General features: G+C 39.1%; 1 protein-coding gene across 1 annotated transcript in view; it reads right to left on the bottom strand.

The window, feature by feature from the left end:
• OSBPL1A (oxysterol binding protein like 1A) overlaps positions 1-20,099 on the bottom strand; it is a 212,292-nt gene that overhangs the window by 128,809 nt on the left and 63,384 nt on the right. The window contains 3 exon segments of the mRNA XM_032603377.1: positions 8,725-8,806; positions 15,528-15,650; positions 17,081-17,179. Coding sequence (XP_032459268.1) covers positions 8,725-8,806; positions 15,528-15,650; positions 17,081-17,179 — 304 coding nt within the window.

Genomic DNA, 20,099 nt, shown 5'->3' with positions numbered 1-20,099 from the left:
ATCTACACAACTTAACATTAGTTGCAACAGAAGTATAAAATATATCATTCAGAACAGCATGTGTTAAATGAGTTAAAGCATGAGGTAAATGAGAATAAGAAGATAATAAAAGGGATGTTATAAGATATAAATAGCAAACAAATTGTACATACATAAAAAATGTTACATATTCAGAGAAAAGAGTTACCATTATGGGATGCAGTAATAAAGTGAAGTTTGATAAAAGTAATGGGATTTGAGCCTGATCTTGAAGAATAAGCTTTTTTATTGTTAAATACAATGCCCAATAAAATGAACATATCCAAAATATCTGTAACTATTATTTTCAGATAGTACTGAAAATACTGGTCCTGAGAGGAAGAGAGTCTCAGAATTATGAGAACTCGAGAGGTTAGAGGATTTGCATCTGCCATTTATCGAGTGGCTACCATGTGGCAGGCACTACACTCCAGGTGCTGGAGATAGGGCGTAAGTAACTGAGAAACAGTTTTTGTCCTTACAAAACTTGCAGGCTAGCAAGGAAAACAGAAAATAAAACAATTATTATTGAATGAACAGTACTGATCAGAGGGCATCTTTAGAATAGTAAGAGGGAAAAACATATTTCTTGGAAAAAATAAATTGAATTAATTTAAAATTTTAGAAAAGAGTGTACCAGTTAGGAAGACCTTTTGGGGTCAAAACAGGGAAGAAGCCAGCAGAACTATGAAATGTATTTTGCATTCTTTTGCAAATAAGAGTGAAGGGAGGGCTTCTCTGGTGGTGCAGTGATTAAGAATCCGCCTGCCAATGCAGGGGACATGGGTTTGAGTCCTGGTCCGGCAAGATCCCACATGCCGCGGAACAACTAAGCCCGTGTACCACAACTCCTGAGCCTGTGCTCTAGAGCCCAAGAGCCACAACTACTGAGCCCACACACCTAGAGCCCGTGCTCCGCAACAAGAGAAGCCACTGCAATGAGAAGCGCGCGCACTGCAACGAAGAGCAGCCCCCACTCCCTGCAACTAGAGAAAGCCCACACACAGCAACAAAGACCCAACGCAGCCAAAAATAAATTTATAAGAAAAAAAGTGAAGGGAGGCAAGGAGGAAGATTTTATTGATTAAAATCTCCATCAAAGGCTATGACTGGGGAGTTCCCTGGTGGCGCAGTGGTTAAGAATCTGCCTGTCAATGCAGGGGACACAGGTTCGAGCTCTGGTCCAGGAAGATCCCACATGCCGTGGAGCAACCAAGCCCATGCACCACAACTACTGAGCCTGCAAGCCAGAGCTACTGAACCTGAGTGCCACAACTACTGAGCCTGCATGCATAGAGCCCGTGCTCCATGACAAGAGAAGCCACTGTAATGAGAAGCCTGTGCACCGCAATGAAGAGCAGCCCCCGCTCGCCACAACTAGAGAAAGCCCGCACACAGCAATGAAGACCCAACGCAGCCAAAAATTAATTAGTTAATTAATTAATTAGGAAAAAATAAAGGCTATCATTGGATTTGCATCACTCCTCACTGTACTGTCCTGGCAATGAGCTCCTAACCTTCTTTGTGGTAGTGATCTTGTGAGAAAAACCAGTCAACAAAGGAGTCAGGTAGAGTCACATGTGACCCAGGGAGCTCTGTCTCCAGCAAAGTCAAGAGAGAGGCACTAGTAGGGTCTGTGCCCCAACAAATAAGGTGAAGAGTGAGAGAATTTGATGATGTTTTCTCCTATAGACTGGGCAAAATAAATACGAGTAATAAATCACTTAGTTTCATAACCTCTTTGCATCTCTACTTGACTCCTCATCCTGGCTGTCTGAAAGGAAGCCTGGACCCGGGAGAGCAGCTCCCTCGCCCGTGCCCTGTATGACAGACCTGGGCAGGAGCAGCTGTGGTGGCCTGAGCTCTGCTTGCTCTTCCCGCCCCTTCTAAGACCTGAGCAGGCTGGGTCTGCCCAGAGCGGAAGATGGAAACACAAAGTGCTACAGTAAAGGGGATTAGTGCCATGACAGGGAAAGTGGAGGGTGGTTTGGAAACACATAGTAAGAACACTTAGGCCCATCTTAGAGAAGCCAAGAGTTTCTAGAAGCTACACTTAAAAGATGAGGAAAAGCTAATACTTCACACAATGGGAACAAGACCCTAAAGCATGAGAAAAGTTCAATGCTACTGAACACTGAGTAAGAGGAAGGAAGAGGTGAGAGGTGAGACTGTTGATGCGAGCAGACACAGGTCAAGGTAGAGTGCAATTACCCTAAGGCACTGGAGGCCACAAGACCTGATCTGTCTTCAGAGGCCCCTCTCAAACCACACTGTGGAACACTCCCTGGAGGCAGCATGGCCAGACAACAGGGGCTGCAACCTACAGGCAGGACAGCTGTGGCCTACGTCAGTGTACTGATGGGGGGACAGAGAAGGGGACAATGGAGAGACAAAGGAGACACAGAACGTGCTGCGCAGGAAGGATGCACTCCAAGGTTAAGAGGACTCCAAGGTTTGGGCTCAGGAAATTGTATCAAACGGTCATGTGTTCTTTCAGATGAAAAATACCAGAAAGAACCTCAGGACAAGAAAAGAGAAGAAAAAAAACTGACAGGAAAAATAAAGAGGATTTCTTTGTTGCGAGCTGGAAACTTCAGCCCTGCATCAATCCCACCGTCCCGTCGAACCTCTGAACGGGAGACTGTAAGGATTTGAATAGCACCTCAACTACAGCAGCCAAGTGACTGTCCTCAACAAATTCTACCTTTCACTGTAGATGCAGATCTAGGGATGAAAATCTGTAACCTTTTCTAGCTCATAGATCAAAAGTTTAGGAGTAAATATAGATTTCTCCATTTAGTCCAGACTCATTATTTTCTAAGAGCAGTCTCTAGAGCCAGGGTGCCCAGGGGCATACCCTGTCTGGTTTTTTTTACTAGCTGTGTGACCTAAGACAAGTTACCTAAGCTCTCTGTGTCCCTGTTAGCTTATTTATAAAATGGACATAATAGCTGTTATGTGCTAACGCTGGGTTGTTATAAGGAATAAAAGAGTTAATATATGCAAAGTATACAGAACAATGCACAAAAAAAGGCTGTATGTGGCTGCTGTTATTCTAGACAATACAATTTGTGGGTTACTGATATATTTTACATCAGAAAGTGCATGGGACACTTGTGGTACCTGGCTTACTAAGTTGATGGAGAAACATCCCTCTAACCCCAACCCATAAAGATGCTGATAAAATAATAATAATTAAATAATATATAGCAGAGTTTGAAGGAACAAAATCCCAGATATGCTGGAAACCCACAGAAAAGTCAAGGCTGACAGAAGAGGTGCATGCCAGTGAGGGCACGGTAGGGAAGGCCAAGCACAGGGGTGTCAGAGGTCAGCTAGGACATAAAGCAGGGGCTGAAAGCTGTGCCTTCACACCTACATGAGGGGGAGATGTGGCTCTGGCCTCACCAAGCAGAGCAGGGCCTTGACCCCCAGTGAAAGCAGAAATGGGCTCAGGGAAGCAGTGAAGAAGGGCATTTTCTGCCTAGTACTGTGGGTGGGAATCATGAAAAACAGAAATCCCTAGCTCATGCTGCATCTAGATATGCAATCCAATTTTAAAACTCTTACATCAACAGAAGCAGACACAGAACTACTGTGTAGGGACACTTCCATAATCCAGGAGGCAGAAAAAAACAAGCTCTCAATAAAAAGCTAAAATCCACCGTGAAGGAAACAATCCATCCCAAGGGACAGTTAGCCACAACAACTTGAGATGTAAGAACATGCTGAAAAGGGCTTTAACTTTACACGCTTAAAATGATGAGAGATAAAGTTCGAAATGTATGTAACATGAAAGAGCAGGCTTCTATGGAAAAAACTAAAACTTTAAAACTACCACCTAGAATTTCTAGAATTATGAAATACAATTAGGATTAGAAAGTCAAAGGATTAAACAGCCAAAAGAGATCGAACTGAGAAAGAAACTGAAACTAGAAAACAGATCTGAGGAAACGGCTCAGAATGTAACAGAAAAATAAAAAGAGAATGAGGAACTAAGAGGTGGGGAGTAAATAAGAAGGTTCCACACATACCCACAGGAGTTTCAGCAGAACAGAACGGATGAAGAAGCAGTGTGAGGAGAGAACGGCGAAGAACTTTCCCAGATTGAAGAAAGAATGAATGAGTCTTTGAATTAAAAACCACCTCAAGCAGCGGATATCAAGACAGATTAAAACTGCAAAACACCAAAGACAAAGTGGAGATCTTTGAAAAGCCGTAAGTGAACATAAAAAGAAAAAAAAAAAAGACTGTTCACCAAATAATCATCATTAGAATATCAGAAGCCAGAAGAAATTGGAATCACATCTTCAAAATGCTAATGGATGGTAACTGTAACCCAGTGGGGGTAAAAAAAAAAAAAAAAAAAAAAAAAAAGATTTAGATGAGAGAGAAATTCTACCACCCACAGATCCTCAGTGAAAGAACTAGTCACAAGTCTGCCTCAGGAAAAACACTGAATCCACGGGAGAAGAGTAGGATATAAAAACCAATGGCACTGACTGCGGAACCCCTATTGGTAAAAGAATGCAAAACGCTCTCCAGTGTGGACAGCTTCTTCCCCAATTTGTTTGTCTCTAGAAGGTCTCACCGAATTATACAATCTGTTCACTCACTAACTTGACAGAAAAAATGCAGTACTTGTTTCTCCCTGAGTTCAACAGAAATAAGTTATAAATTTATTAGCTAAATACGTTATTCATTTTATTCACTCACAATGCGTGTGTGTGTGTGTGTGTGTGTGTGTGTGTGCGTGTGTGTATGGGAGGGGAGGATGGGTAGGAAGGAGAGGGGGAGAAAGAGGCAAGCGAGTACAAGCACCTACCACATGCCGTGCACTGTTTAGGAGCTGAGGATAATCGGTGAATAAAACAGACCAAAGTTCCTCCCTTCGTGGAGTTTATATTCCAAAAGGAGAGGCAGACAATCAACTCCACACACATATATAGAAAGGTTGATGAGTGACAAAGAGAAGAACAACACAAGGAAGGGGAGAGCCAGTGCTAGAGCTGGAAGTTTAGCTGGGACTTGGCATCAGTAATGTCCTGGCAGGAAGAGCCAGCAAAGTCAAAGTGTAACTGAAAAGAATTTTACAAAGAGATGACGCACAACGATGGGCCTGAGCGAACTAACAGAGAGGCATGCAGGACAGTTACTACCCTGGGACAGTGGGGCCAAGGGAAGGCACAGGAGGAGCTGGAGTCACAGAATGGGGCCTGGGCCGGGTGGAGCCCAGCAGCAGGGTTAGACCACAGCTTGCAGGAGGGAGCGGGGTAACCCCGACCTACTCCTCCTCCCACCCCTCCACCCATCTCCGCACAGGACCTCCCATTTGCTGGACCCAATCAGAGGGCCAAGGGCAAAGAAGCAGGACTCCTAAAGTCGACAGTGATCATGGGCCCAGGGCACCAAGCAGGGCAGAGAACAGCCGTGGAGGAGCAAACCAGTGCAGGCAGCAAGAGAGGGCCTCAGTCGGAAGGTTCTGCTGGAGTAGAGACCTGGGGAGGGAGGGCGAACCCTGGAGTAAAGCCTTACAGGCAGAGGTGCCAGAACACCCACCCAGGCCCAAGGCAGCTTTGAGGGACAGCAAGAAGGCCAGTGAGGCTGGAGAGAGGCAGGTAGGGAAGGACTCTGTCTTTCACTCTAAGTGAGAAGACCTGGAAGCAAATGCATGTTTTGAGCAAAGGACATCAACCCACTGATGCTTTAGAAAGATCCCTGGGGCAGGGACTGTAGGGACAAGGGTGGGATCTGAGTCAGGAGGCTGTTTTAATAGTGCATGTAGGAGACGAGGGTGGCTTGGACTGGGGTGGCAACAGTGAAGGTGGTGATAAGAATATTTACTCAAAGCCTAGAATTTTGAGGAGAGTGTTAAGTGGGTTGAATAAAAGTGCTTCTCTTTTTAAGATTTTCTTCTTTTAGATAACTGAAAACATGCAAATGTCTTTAACCAGGGATTTACTATGTACACTTAGTAACATGCAATAAAGTGCATGCATTATACTTGGCATGTAAAGTAATTTATCTTTTATGGGAAGTAACTTAGTATATATCAATAGGCTCAAAAATGTTAATATACTTTCACCCATTAATCCCACTTCCAAGAATCCTATGGTAATAAAGTGATGTCATTAAATATAAATGCACGATACAGCATTATTTATAATAGTCAAAACCTGGCTGCTATAACTAAGGGTAAATTTAAGGTTGTCAGGGAGAACAGATTGACTGCATGGCTTTCAGGATGTCTTCCAAAAGTTTTATAAGTTTGAGTGATTTTATTTGTTTTCACAACCAGGCTTTTGGTAAAGATAAAATAGTAGAGATTTTAAAACAGCATTCTTTGCACCTTGAATGATGTGTTGCCAATGTGAGATACATAAATTTGTCATTAATCCAGGCAGAAATTAGGTTTAAGGTCCACTCATGAAAACAAAAGCATTATTTTAATAGAGGACATTTCAGACCAAAGACACAGTGTTTGGTCAAAAGTGTTTACGGGGGTCACAGGGGAGAAGAATTGTAAATAAAGCTAAAAAATCAGTTTGTGATCGGGCTATGAAGGTCCTTAAATGCCAGGATAAAGAGTCTGCATTTTATTCTGTAGTTTCAAGGACACTTAAAAGATTTTCTCAACAGAAAAAAACATTTATAATAATTTTTTTAAAAAGTAACTAAAATTAATCTGGCAGCAATAATGCAGTATTTCACAGAATTTGAGTTGGAAGAGTTCCTGAAAGGCTTCCGATTCAATTCCCTTTAAGGATGGAATGCAGGAGGTTCCCAAAGGCAGGGAGACTAAAGGACAGGCTGCTGCAGTGATTTGGATTGAGGTGGTGCAGAGCAGAACAGGTACTGTAGAAGACGCAATAAGGAAGAAGGGCGTTGAGTCTTAAAGTTCATGTTCATATAGTTTCATACTAAAATGTAAGACAGCTAACAATTTCAACCACAAGAGCTGGACTCTGCCCACAAACACTTTAGTTTCTCATCTTGAGAAGTCACTGGCAAACTATGTAGGCAGTTTGGAACAGGATGTGTATCTATCAGCTTCCTTTAATAAAACACATGGTACAAGATTATTCTGCTTAATCCCTTGGCATTAAGAGCAGACTCTGTTACCTTCAAAACTCCAATTCCATTCATGAAATTATCTCAACCCTATTTACTTAGTATTTACATAAAATGTAGTTTTATTTATCTACACCAATCTCTCAGAAAATAACGTCTATAATTTCTGAACATAATTTCTATACATAATTGTTTAAAACCCACTGACTTTTACTGTAGATATATGAAATAGAATTGTCAGATCACAGTCAGATATTTCAAAGTTTCCCAGATGACACTGTCCAAAATGAAATCACTCTCGCGGTACTGAGTATCATGTATGTCTCTAAGAGCACAAATGATGCATGCCGTCATTTATGAGTGACATGTCATACCAATGATCTGAACCAAGAGATCTGACTCAAGGTTTAAAAGAAAAAAACAATGTAATTTGGTTGTAGTTCTCATATAATTTCTTTCTTTGGTCCAAGTCAAAGAAATTAATCCTTATATTTCATCTCACTCTGTACAGTTTCTGTATCTTTTAAATGTTGTTAGTATCTCTGCTTAGTTTTGATAGTTTTTGGTGAGGATGGTATTTTAAAAGCCCATTGATGGTCACAGTTGCATAGCTCTGTGAATATACTAAAAGCCACTGAATGGTATATTCCACATACGTGAATTCTAGGCTTATGTGAATTATGTCTAATGAAGCCGTTATTATTTAAAAAGCCCATTGAGGATGAAGAGCCTTAAGTAATAAAATATTCTTGCTTGCAATTAATAATCAAAATGACTTGACTGCTGTCCTTCCCAAAGCTATCATCACTCATATAAATACGTGTTTGTTGAACTGAAGTAAAGGGATGCCCAAGGTATACCTGGACAGATACAGAACAATTATGTTCAGTTTACTCTAATATTAACATTTCTTCACATTCCCTGGGCACACATAAACTAGATCATGATTAAAATCAGTAGTTAATCATAAACTCATAGACAACTCAGCTGATTATATTTTAGTGGAGTTATTTATAAACACATCATAGCTAAAGTCTAAAGCAACTGTTAAGAGTCTTAAGTCTAAGGAACATGATAACTGTTTAATTTATAAAGTAATCAATAATTTTTTCTCAAAACCTAATTTGTGTATTGGATTTTATATTGGGATTTTGTATTTTGTATTGGATTGTATTTTGATTTTTGGAGTATTTATAATTAACTCCTGATAATTCATAACTAAAGGAGAGTAAAGGCACAAAAAATTACCTTTGAAAGAGAGATTAATAATTAGATGAATTCACACATACATTCACAGAATGGCAAAAGACTACCAACCGCTTTATTTTATAGATAGGGAAAACAAGGCTCAGAGAAATTAAATGTTCTGCTCAAAAGTAACAACTAATAAGTGGCAGAACAAGGATTCAAACCCAAGACAATTTGACCACAAAATCCAAGTCTTCTGGGATTCATAAACAGTCTCACTACGTAGCCAAAACGAATTCACAGCCCCAAAAGGTTAACTTTAACTTTTTCAAATACAATTCTGAATTCAAACCCCAAAATTATCTAAACTGTATAGTCAGCCTAAGGGTGAACATCTATGATAATGGGCTGTGTTCAAGAGTGGGGTGTGGGGTGTGTCTTTTTTACCTTTAGCCACGTCACACTCCTTAATCATTCTGAGAAAGTTGGAAATTTCCCTGTCTAGTCTCTGCTGGCATATCTGTGCTTTCTGGAAAAGGAAAAAAGAAGACGACAAAGTTAAACTAGTAAAGGATTTTTACAGTACATATGCTTTAACGTTTCCATCAAAACTTCTACTTCATAGGCTGGTACACCGTAATAATTGAGACATATTCCTAACAGAGAGAAAAGGGTGAGAGAAAACTGCCTTAGAAACTGAATATAACCATTAGTTAATCACGTACAGATTAATAAAAATAAATCTCTAAATTTTAAATACATTCAATAGGTCAAGCATGTTCCATACAACTGCAGTAATTACTTCTAATAACCCATTACACAATATATATCTGAGGAGTCAGATTTCTGATTTATTCACACTTTTAGTAGCCTTGATTACATTCATTGAGAAATTATAAAATGCACCCATTAAGAATATATTTTAAAAACTGCTTTTGCTTAAAAACTCCAGATGGTGCTAGCATTTGGAAACCGCAAGCTGATTTTCGTTCAGCAATCTAAGTGCACACAGTCCTCACATAATCAGACCAATAAGGACATCTTCTTAGTATGTAAAAGCTTGTAAAAATAAGGGACAGCATTCATTTTTCCTGTAATTTGAAATTTCTACATATTTAGATCCCTAAAAGCAAAACATAAATACAGAGTTTCATGATGTAAGTTGCATCCCATCTTAGTATAGATTTGGAAGTCCAAAATGAAAAAATCAGATAAAACCATTTATTACATTAACAATGTAATTTTGAAGTTAGTTTTATTTAGTTTCCCTTTAAAGGAAACTAAGAAGCAAGAAAATCATCATTGTAAAGTTGGTTGGTTACGGCAATAAGAAAATATTCTGAGAACCTTGACCTTACCAATATTAGGTTCACATTGTTGTAGGTAGGGTAATACATTTAGCCTGTGAATCTTCCCTACTTGGTACTCCTCATCTCAACTGACTCAACTCCCAAACACTTTTGCTCCCCCTAAATCAGACCTAAGTGCCAAGGTGATATAGGTATGCATGCCTTTCACCTAATAAATTTTTCAGTGCTTCTGAAGCTCAGCTCAACCACAGCAGAATTACTCGTGGTACCACACTAGGGACAAGCAATGTTCTCTTTAAAACGTACATTACTCTATTTTGAGAGCTCCAACAACATAAAAATGCAATTCACTTTTTTTGGCGGGGGGGGGGAGAGGGAGAGGGAGTATACCTACACTGTGCAATCTGAAACACCACAGAACCTGTATGCTGGATCATTTTTCCAGACATAGCCTGTAAATACACGTTTAAGGCAGGAGAAAAGTCAACTGGGGACCACTGAAAACATGCACTGCGCAACCAAATGTTACCACTCATAATTTATTAATAGAAAATTGTCATTTTCACTCTATACATATTTAATACCCCTGCCCATGTGCGCGGTGCGCCAATGCTGCTGTTTTCTATTTTTTCTCCTATGGTGAAAGTTAGCTGGGTGACAAACAAGCACTGGCTTCATTTGCAGACTGTGAATCAACATCATAGTTCCTGTGGTTACCGTTAAAGATAAGAAACACTATTACATTCATCTTCCCTTGGCATATCTGAGAGTTACTGAAAAAAGTTCCCTTGATCCATAATTTATTTAACAGTTACAATAGGTCAGCTGGAGGAGATCTGATCAACACATACTGTTTTATAGTTGGGTACAAATGTGTGTCGTCTATTCTAAACAATTAATGCCATTTAACTGATGCAAAAAACCCAGAAAGGGGTTATTAATACAATTTTTTAAAACCACATTCTTCAATTTGTTATCATTTCCTTGTAGCAGCTACTGGTTATATTACAAAAGCCTAAAACACTAATTAGGAAGGTTAATGCTTACACATTCTTTGCAGATCCCAGCATGGTGTCTCACTGACTTCTATGCCATGCACCTTATGTCAGGTTTTATTTTATTTTTTTTTTCTTCGCTATGCCGTGCAGCTTGCGGGATGATCTTGGTTCCCTGACCAGGATCAAATCTGTGCCCCTGTGCAGTGGAAGCGTGGACTCCTAACCGCTGGACTGCCAGGGAATTCCCTAGGTTTTAATTTTTATGTACACTACATAAATGAGATCCCACTCGAGCAGTGTTCTAATACCCGAAGTGAGACAGTATTTTAAATCCAGGTTATCTGGCACAGAGCCCAAGAGCAGGCGCACACCCACACACCTGGGCTGCAGAGAGTCAGAGGCACCCAGGTTGAGTAGCCAGGCCACAGTCAGGACACCGGTCTCCTGCAGCTACTTCTGCCCACCCAGACTTCCGCTGTTGGTTTTGTTTAAGTTGATGTTTAACTACCTTATCAACCCTGACATATGAGAAAGTTCAAAAATGTATATCAAGGGGGTGGGCATCTAGGGAGGAGTGGAGAGGGTAGGAGAGAGAGGTCATTCATTCCAGCCTATTTGCCACATACAGACAATCCACATTTGGTTAATTAAGAACCGAAGCATTAGCAGATACAGACTACCACATATAAAATAAACAACAAGGTCCTACTGTACAGCACAGGCAACTGTATTCAATATCCTGTAGTAAACCATAATGGAAAAGAAGAAAAAGAGTGTATGTGTATGTATAACTGAATCACTTTAATGTACACCAGAAACACAACATTGTAAATCAACTACACTTCAATTAAAAAAAAAAAAAACCAAAGCAGACTGCCTTCTCAGAAATAAAAAGAAACTAATGATACACACAACATCGCAGGTGAAAGATGATAGGCACCAAAGAGCACATATGATGTGATTCCAGTTAGATGGAATCCTAGAATGGGCAAAGCTGACGATGCCTGTGATGACAGAGCAGATCAGTAGCTGCCTGAGATGGCGTGGAGGGCACTGTCTGCAAGGGGCCCCAGAGAGCTTTGTGAGGTGATCAAAATGTTCTACACCTTGATAGGAGTGGTGGTTACACAGGGTATTTGTCAAAACACATCACACTGAAGATGCTAAAATGCCCTCATTTTATTATATAAAAATTGTACCTTAATAATATTGATTTAAACTTTAAAAATAATGGCTGTAAAACCCTGATAACTTTCCTCTGCAGAAAACAGCCAGCATTGCGAGTACTGGTGCCCCGTACTCATCTCCAAATCTTCCTAACTCCAGCCAAATCCACTTCAGGGATAACCCCACACTCCATCTTCCCTCAATCTAAGCCAGTCCACACCACACTGATTCTTTTTGGTACCTGGTGATTTGTAATCTTCTTAATGTTGTATTTTGCATTAGTTATCTACACAAAGTTAAAAAAAAAGAAAGAAAAACGAAACACAATACACGGAGAAAGGCAACTCTCCCTCACATACTTGTCAGTCCTAGAGTCCCTGTTTTCCCCCTTTCCCAGTCTCAAAGCAACAACTGCTAATAATTTCTCACCTTTCCTGGGATGATCTAACCTATACAAATGTGTGTGTGCATCCCTGCTTTCTTTCTGCCATGCAGAAGCATATCAGATACACCATTTAACACCCTGCCTCTTTCACTTAGCTATAAGTCTTAACTGTATCAATATATATATAAATCTGCCTGATTCTTGTATGGGTGTACCACTCTATCAGCTTTGAGTGGATGTACACTCATCTTTCTGCACGCTCACTTTAATTAGAAATCATTTCTTCTTCAGTCAGGAAAGTCTGATATTACTTTCTCATTTGGTTTAAATTTAGCATCATCTGCTCATTATTTCTTATAACACAGGTACAGTTCAGAGCCTATAAGAATCAAGATGTCGTCAACAAAGAAAAACCCCACTCTCCTAGTGCCCCCCTCAAAGCTAAGAGCCTACCCCAACTTGATCCAACAGAACTTTCTACAATGATGAAAACATTCTATATCTGCACTGCCCAAGGTGATAGCCACATGTAACTACTGAGCACTTGAAATGTGGCTAGTTAAAATGAGGAAATAAGATTTTCATTTAACTCCAGTTCATTTAAATGTAAATGTATCTAATAGCTATCATACTGGACAGTGAAGTTCTATACCAATACTTGCTTAAATTTCTCTTCCAATTTTTATTTCTGAAATATTTTCAAGTTGCCATTAAGCCAACAAGTGTAAGGCCAGTACTTCTATGATTTGTCTTACACTTTTCTCCCTGTAGGCCTAACCTCAAGGCAGTGATAGACTGAAGGCTAAGAGAAAATGTTTTAAGTTTTTGGAGACCCTCATTTAGGTGGAGGTAAAGTGGGACCAAAGGCATCATATAACACGGTCATTTTTTCAGTGTGGACATGCCCCCATTCCCCCAATTTCTTATAGATCTACTTACTCGTCCAAAAGCATGTTGAGGAAATGAGGTTAATTTTATGTTAATTCAGGAAGTTTCAGAACATTCCAGTCCTAGAGCTCCTCATTTCCTTTAGAAAGTATATAGACATCTAGAATAGGTCTATTTCACAAAGTGGTCTGAGTGTTTCCTTGCAACCAAAGAACCCAGGGATCGAGGGCATTTTGGAGCCAGGCTACCACAAGCTACACATAAACATACAAAGTTCATTTTTGACCAACCTCCACAAACTGAGACACAGTCAGAATTCTCATAACTAGCATTCAAATTCTGTTGGACAAAGACAACTGTATAACCTGCAAAACCTCAAGTACTTAACACTGGCTGAAACTCTGACTGACTTCAGGTGCTATAAAATCTGGAAGGCAAAAACCTCAGGGCTTTAAATAACACAATATTCAAATAAAGAATAAAATAAAAGGTACAGCTGTGGCTGATAACCCTAAAATGTGAAAACTGAGCTAAAGAAGAAACATTTTTTCAAGGAAGTTTTTTAATGATATGCAAGTTAGTATGCTTTTATTTTACCTGTAACTTCCATTAAGTAGGTCTTAAAACTACCATAATCCTGGGAAAGAAATTGCTGTGCTTTGTAAGCCCTTCCAGGTTTTATCATTTACCTTATATTGAGGGCGGATAAACAGGGAAGGATTTCTTTTCACTTAGGGAACCTGACCAGAAGTTAAAATATTTAGCACAGCTTTATTTTTTACTTGTTTAACATGATCTTGGCCAGAGATATTTAAACCTTCTTTATTTACCTGAATGTTTTAATGTTATTTAGATGCTGTGGTAGATGTTACTTTTGCAAAGTTCACTGATCTGAAAATTATGTTTACGGCTGTCAGTATATTCGGCCTTAAAAATAGAAGGAGTCTGGTAAAGCTACAGTCAACTACTGGGGAATGTCTTCAACAAAACATGGAAGGGCTCAAATTCTCTAACGTTCCATCATTAATTAAGATTAGGGATCAAAAGTGTCAAAATCTTGGGCTTCCCTGGTGGTGCAGTGGTTGAGAGTCCGCCTGCCGATGCAGGGGACACGGGTTTGTGCCCCGGTCCGGGAAGATCCCACATGCCGCGGAGCGGCTGGGCACGTGAGCCATGGCCGCTGAGCCTGCGCGTCCGGAACCTGTGCTCCGCAACGGGAGAGGCCACAACAGTGAGAAGCCCGCGTACCGCAAAAAAAAAAAAAAAGAAAAAAGTGTCAAAATCTCTTTCTTACTTTAAGGTTATAGGTCCCTAATAAAACTCCTTAGGTATCAGCAAACTTAAATTCACTAAAGTTGTTGATTTAGAAACATTCAAATACTGCAATAAATTCATTTCATTAAAAAAAAGATTACCGGGCTTCCCTGGTGGCGCAGTGGTTGAGAGTCCACCTGCCGATGCAGGGGACATGAGTTCGTGCCCCAGTCCGGGAAAATCCCACATGCCGCGGAGCGGCTAGGCTTCTGAGCCATGGCCGCTGAGCCTGCGCGTCCAGAGCCTGTGCTCCGCAGCGGGAGAGGCCAGACCAGTGAGAGGCCCGCGTACCGCAAAAAAAAAGATTACCAAATGTAAAATAGATAGCTAGTGGGAAGCAGCCGCACAGCACAGAGAGATCAGCTCGGTGCTTTGTGTCCACCTAGAGGAGTGGGAGGGAGACCCAAGAGGGAGGGGATATGGGGATACATGTATATGTATAGCTGATTCCCTTTGTTATACAGCAGAAACTAACATACCATTGTAAAGCAATTATACTCTAATAAAGATGTTAAAAAAAAAGATTAAATTTAGTAAGCAAATTCATATGCTCTGACATAATTATTCAGATTGAAACACATCATCCTTTAGTAGTTCTAATTCTTCCAAACCCATTCATGTAAAAGGTATAGCCAGAAAACTGATGCCAAGAAAAAAAATACCTATTTCACTTCAATTACTTATGTTGGTATTTCTCTATGGATGAGGCACTGATGAGGGCCTCTCCATTCATTACTGATGCTTTACCTTACCTCTAATCAATGAAGTTACAGATTACAGGCGCTTTTAAATGAAACTACAGACCAGGAAAGCTATCACTATGGTTGCGTTATTTAAACTCTGAAATATACAGTGAAGTCATAAAGGGCAGTAAGGCAAGCAATGCATGCCCGCCCAGGGGCGGCAGCTTTCAAAGAGAATGACAATCTGATTACAACATAAAAATCTTAACCAACAAAGATACACGTAGGCACATGCCTATCTTTAGAGCCTATTTACCCAGATATCTGATCGTTATTACTGTAACAGAGACAGTGTAAGTAGCAAGAGAATATTACTGGAAAAGTAATACTACTTCTACTGCTGTGAGAAATCTTAATTTCAAAACCTCATATTTAAAAAAAAAAAAAATTCTTGGTAAAACCTGAGTGATAGAGTTAGGTATACACGTCAGGTTTTCCTATTTACCTCTAAGGATTCCTTCAAGTCTACACCAGAAACTGCATCTTCCTCTTCATCATCAGTCAACTGGTCCTGGGAACAGTAGTGAGTGCTGTAAGCAGAATGCTCTTCTATTGCTTCCAGCCAGTCCTGAAATAATACAAGGAGTTAAATCAAAGTAAAACACATTTTTACTCAAAACAGATATTATTACAACAATCTGGGAAGAATAAAATGTACATGGAGAAAAAAAATATTACGGCCTCAAAAAAACGAAACAAAAAATTCCCAACAACAAAATAATGATGCAGGTCTCTTGTCCATGACACGTCTGGATAAAAAATTTTCCCAATACTTTAAAAAAATACCATCTATAAGTTTACATATTCATTCATATTAATACTGAAACACATTATAAAAACTAAACAATGGGTGGAGAATCTTGCACTTAGAATTATAAGTTCTCAACACTGTTGAATAAGTTACTGTATAAGATGCATCCAGAAACAATTTACCAACTTGCCATAAGCACAAGACACTCAGACCATTTTAAGAGAGCCAACAATTACTCTGATGCTTTAACTTTTACTATGTTTTTAAAAAATTAGTGGGACTTCCCTGGTGGTCCAGTGGGTAAGACTCCCCACTCCCAACGCAGGGGGCACAGGTTGGATCCCGGGTCAGGGAACTAGATCCCGCATGCATGCAGCAACTAAGAAGTCTGTGTGCCACAACTAAGAAGTCTGCATGCTGCATCTAAAGATCCCGCATGCCGCAAAGAAGACCCGATGCAGCCAAAATAAATAGATAAATAAATAATAAATATCTTAAAAAATTAGTGATTTCACAGAAAGATGGAATGTTTGCCCTAAAAGTATCTATCTTACTTCTACCTCATTTCTTGCAGCATTTTTCAGGGTCAATTCTTACCCTTTTATGAAATTTTGGGACAGTCACGTTTTGTATTGTTTAGGGTTCTCTGCAAGGCCAAAGTTAACTGCTCTGGAAAATAGATCCTTTTAACCCCTTACATAATTTATAAAAAACAAGATAAGTCTACGAATATTGCTTTGATCTAAAGGGATATGGAGTCTCCATTAAATAACTACACAATGAATTTCCGTCACATCGATCCCAATTTCTTGCTTGCTGGTATTGTTCAGTTTACCACAAAGAAAGGCTGAGTCTACACTGTAATAAATCAGAACACCTGGGCTGGAGCCAGGTTCTGTTACTTGCAAGCTGCATAAGCTTGAGAGGTCACTTCAATCTTAGTCTTCAGTTTTCCTCACCTATAAATTCAGGGGTGGACTAAATAATCATTTAGGCTTTTTTCCAAAACTAATAAGGGCCTCTTACATTCACAGAAGCAAAATTTTTAAAAAAAGAACAGAAAATACCTGCAGGTACATGTTGATAAGGAATTAATTCCTAAGCCAAATTTCAAAAGTTTCATATAATCACTCCCGTTAAAAAGGTACAATCAACAAGATGTTAGATGTTAATATTGAGCCTACCTTACATTCTTCATGTTCTTAAATGTTAAGTTTTATGAAAGATAAATGAAACCATAAAATTACCTCTCTTGTCTGCTGAAGGCTATTCTTAGGAACCCTGAAGCCATGAACAGTGTCATCGAAGCATTTAATAAAGAAGAGGCAGCTATCAGTGGGTTTTACCTTGGATATAAAGAAGTCAGTAAGACAACATCATTCATGCCCATAAAACAAAACCCTAAAATTACCTATACATAAAATTAACAATATTAACGTGATAATACCCGAGTGAACATTTAAAATACTGAGAAAAATTGATACATTGGGAGTATCAAATGCACTGTAGCTTATCTACATCAAATCTGGCTTTCATATTCTTAATCACAGTAAATACTAATATATAGTCCACTAGGTATGTAGTTTTCCTTTTATCCTATTAAATATAACACTTGGGCTTGGGCTACAAAGTCCTTTAAATACAAGAACTCCAATTTCTTATTCATGCCACTCTCCTGAAACTTTTGTTTGAGCTGAGTACAGAAAATGTTTGAACTGAGTGTAAAAGCATGAGGAGTAGAAAAGGAAGAGCTGGAGTGTGAACAAGAGCTGGCCGACTCGATGGGAGAGCAAGTTGCCTTGGAGGAAAGGAAACGAGGAGCTTTGCGAGCAAGCTCCCACCCCCAAGATTGTTCACCTGGAACTAGTACAGTCCCCGAGGGTGACACGACAGCAGCAAGGGCAAACCTGGACAACAGTCTGTCTTTGGAAATTAAAAAAGCAGAGCTGGGCAGCCATAAATACTAAAGAGAGTAGGGGAGTCACCCAATGGAAAGAGACAGAGATGGGAATCCCAAACTCTGTCTTTTCACATCTCTTACTGATGCACAAAATAGATTCCAAGCAGTCACTGAAATACAGACCAGAGCTGCCATCCAAGAAACAGAGTTTACAGTACAAACCCAGCCAAGAAAATGACCTAAAACAACGGAAATCACATTTAATGGAGAAAAATAAAGAATCCAGGGTCTCCAGAACTTAACATTAAGGATACAATCCAAAATTACTTGACATACGAAGTAAAAAAGTGGACCACATTCTCAAAAGAAATCTAATTAAAAGGCAAAAAATGTCAGAATGGTTAATAGGAACCCAAATATATACTATCTACAAGAGACAGAAGATAAATATAAAGATACAGCTAGGTTGAAAGTAACTAGATAGAAAAAGAGATACTATGCAAACAGTAACCATAAGAAAGCCTGAGTGGTTATATTAATATCAAGCAAAACAGATTTCAAAACAAAATGCATTATTACAGGAGATAAAGAGGACCACCACATAATGCTAAAAGGGTTAATTAATCAGGAAGACAACAATCATAAATATGTATGTGATCAGTAACAGAGTGAGAAATACATAATTCTACAAGTATAGTTGGAGATTTAAACACCCTTCTCTCAGCAACTGATACAATTAGAAAAAAAAAAAAGGCAGCAAAGACACAGAAGATCTGAACAACACTATCAACCATGACTGAATGTTTATAGGACATGACCCCCAACAATAGCAAAATACATATTATTTTCCAGTGCATTCTCTAGGATAATCCATATGTAGTCATCAAGCAAGTCTCAATAAATTTGACAAGACGGAAATCATATCGAAAATGTTCAATGACCAAAATGGAATTACATTATAAATCAAAAGCACAGTAATTAGGAAAACCCCAATTATTTGGAAATTTAACAACACACTTCTAAACATTTACTGGTTCAAAGAAGAAACCATAATAGGAATTAGAAAATATTTTGAACTGAATGATAGTTTGAATAATCTAAGCTTCAACCTTAAGAAAATATAAAAGAGCAAAGCAAGCCCAACACATGGAGAAATTATTTTAAATGAATTAAAAAATCAATGAAATAGCAAAAACAAGATAAATATTTCAATGAAATCAAGAACTGGTTCTTCGAAAGGATCAATAAAACTGATAAAGTGCTAGACAGACTGATCTAGAAAAAAAAGGAAAACACAAATTACCAATATAAAAAGACCATAGAACACTACCTACCACACAGACATTAAAAACACAATACGGGAATATTACTAACCCTAAGTTTTATAACCCAGAAGAAAATGGACAACTTTCTTGAAAGGCAAAAATTACAAACACCAACCGAAAAAGAAACAGAAAATGTGAATAGCCCTATAGCAATGGAAGAAATTAAATTTGTAACTACAATCCTCCCCCACCCCTGCACTAAAACCTCCTGGCCCATGTGACTTCACAGGTGAATTCTATCAAGCATTTAAGGCAGCAGTAACCTAATCCTATACAAACTCTCCTAGAAAACTGAAAAGGAACATTTTCCAATTCATTATATGAAACCAGACAAAATATCAAAGAAGAAATATAAACCAATATCCAGCATGAACAAAAAAGCAAAAATTCTTAACAAAATATTAACGAACAATATATTAAAATGGTAATTTATCATAACCAACTGGGATTTGTCCCAGCAATAAGATTGACTTTAACACCCTAAAGTCTACCAATACAACTAATCATATTAATAGAATGAGTAAAACCATATGATCATTTCAATAACATGGAAAATAACATTTAATAAAATTCAACAGATTTTCATAATAAGGGATCTCAGTAAACTAGGAAAGGAAAAGAACTTACTCAACCAGATTAAGGGCTTCATATGTTCAAGCCCTAATCCCCAATGAAACTACATTTGGAGACAGGGCTTTTATAAGAGGTAATTAAGGTAAAATGAGATCATATCAGTGGAACTCTAATCCAGTATGACTGCTGTCCTTACAAGGAGAGGAAGAGAAAGCAGGGATGCCTGCACACAGAGAAAAAGTCATGTGAGGACAAAGCAAGGAGGCCGCCACCTGCAAGCCAAGGAGAAAGGCCTCAGGAGAAACCGATGCCTCAGTGTCAGAGCTAAAACTATAAAACTCTTGTAAGAAAACTTGGGAAGAAAGCTTCATGGCATTGGACTTGGCAGTGGTTTCCTGGATGTGATACAACAGCGCAAGTGACAAAAGAAAAAACATAAACTGGACTATATAAAAAATAAAAACTTCT

The sequence above is a fragment of the Phocoena sinus genome, chromosome 14, assembly GCF_008692025.1.
Source record: "Phocoena sinus isolate mPhoSin1 chromosome 14, mPhoSin1.pri, whole genome shotgun sequence".
In the NCBI taxonomy this organism is placed as follows: domain Eukaryota; kingdom Metazoa; phylum Chordata; class Mammalia; order Artiodactyla; family Phocoenidae; genus Phocoena; species Phocoena sinus.
Note: the sequence above shows the minus strand (reverse complement) of the source record. Positions and strands in the feature narration are given on the sequence as shown.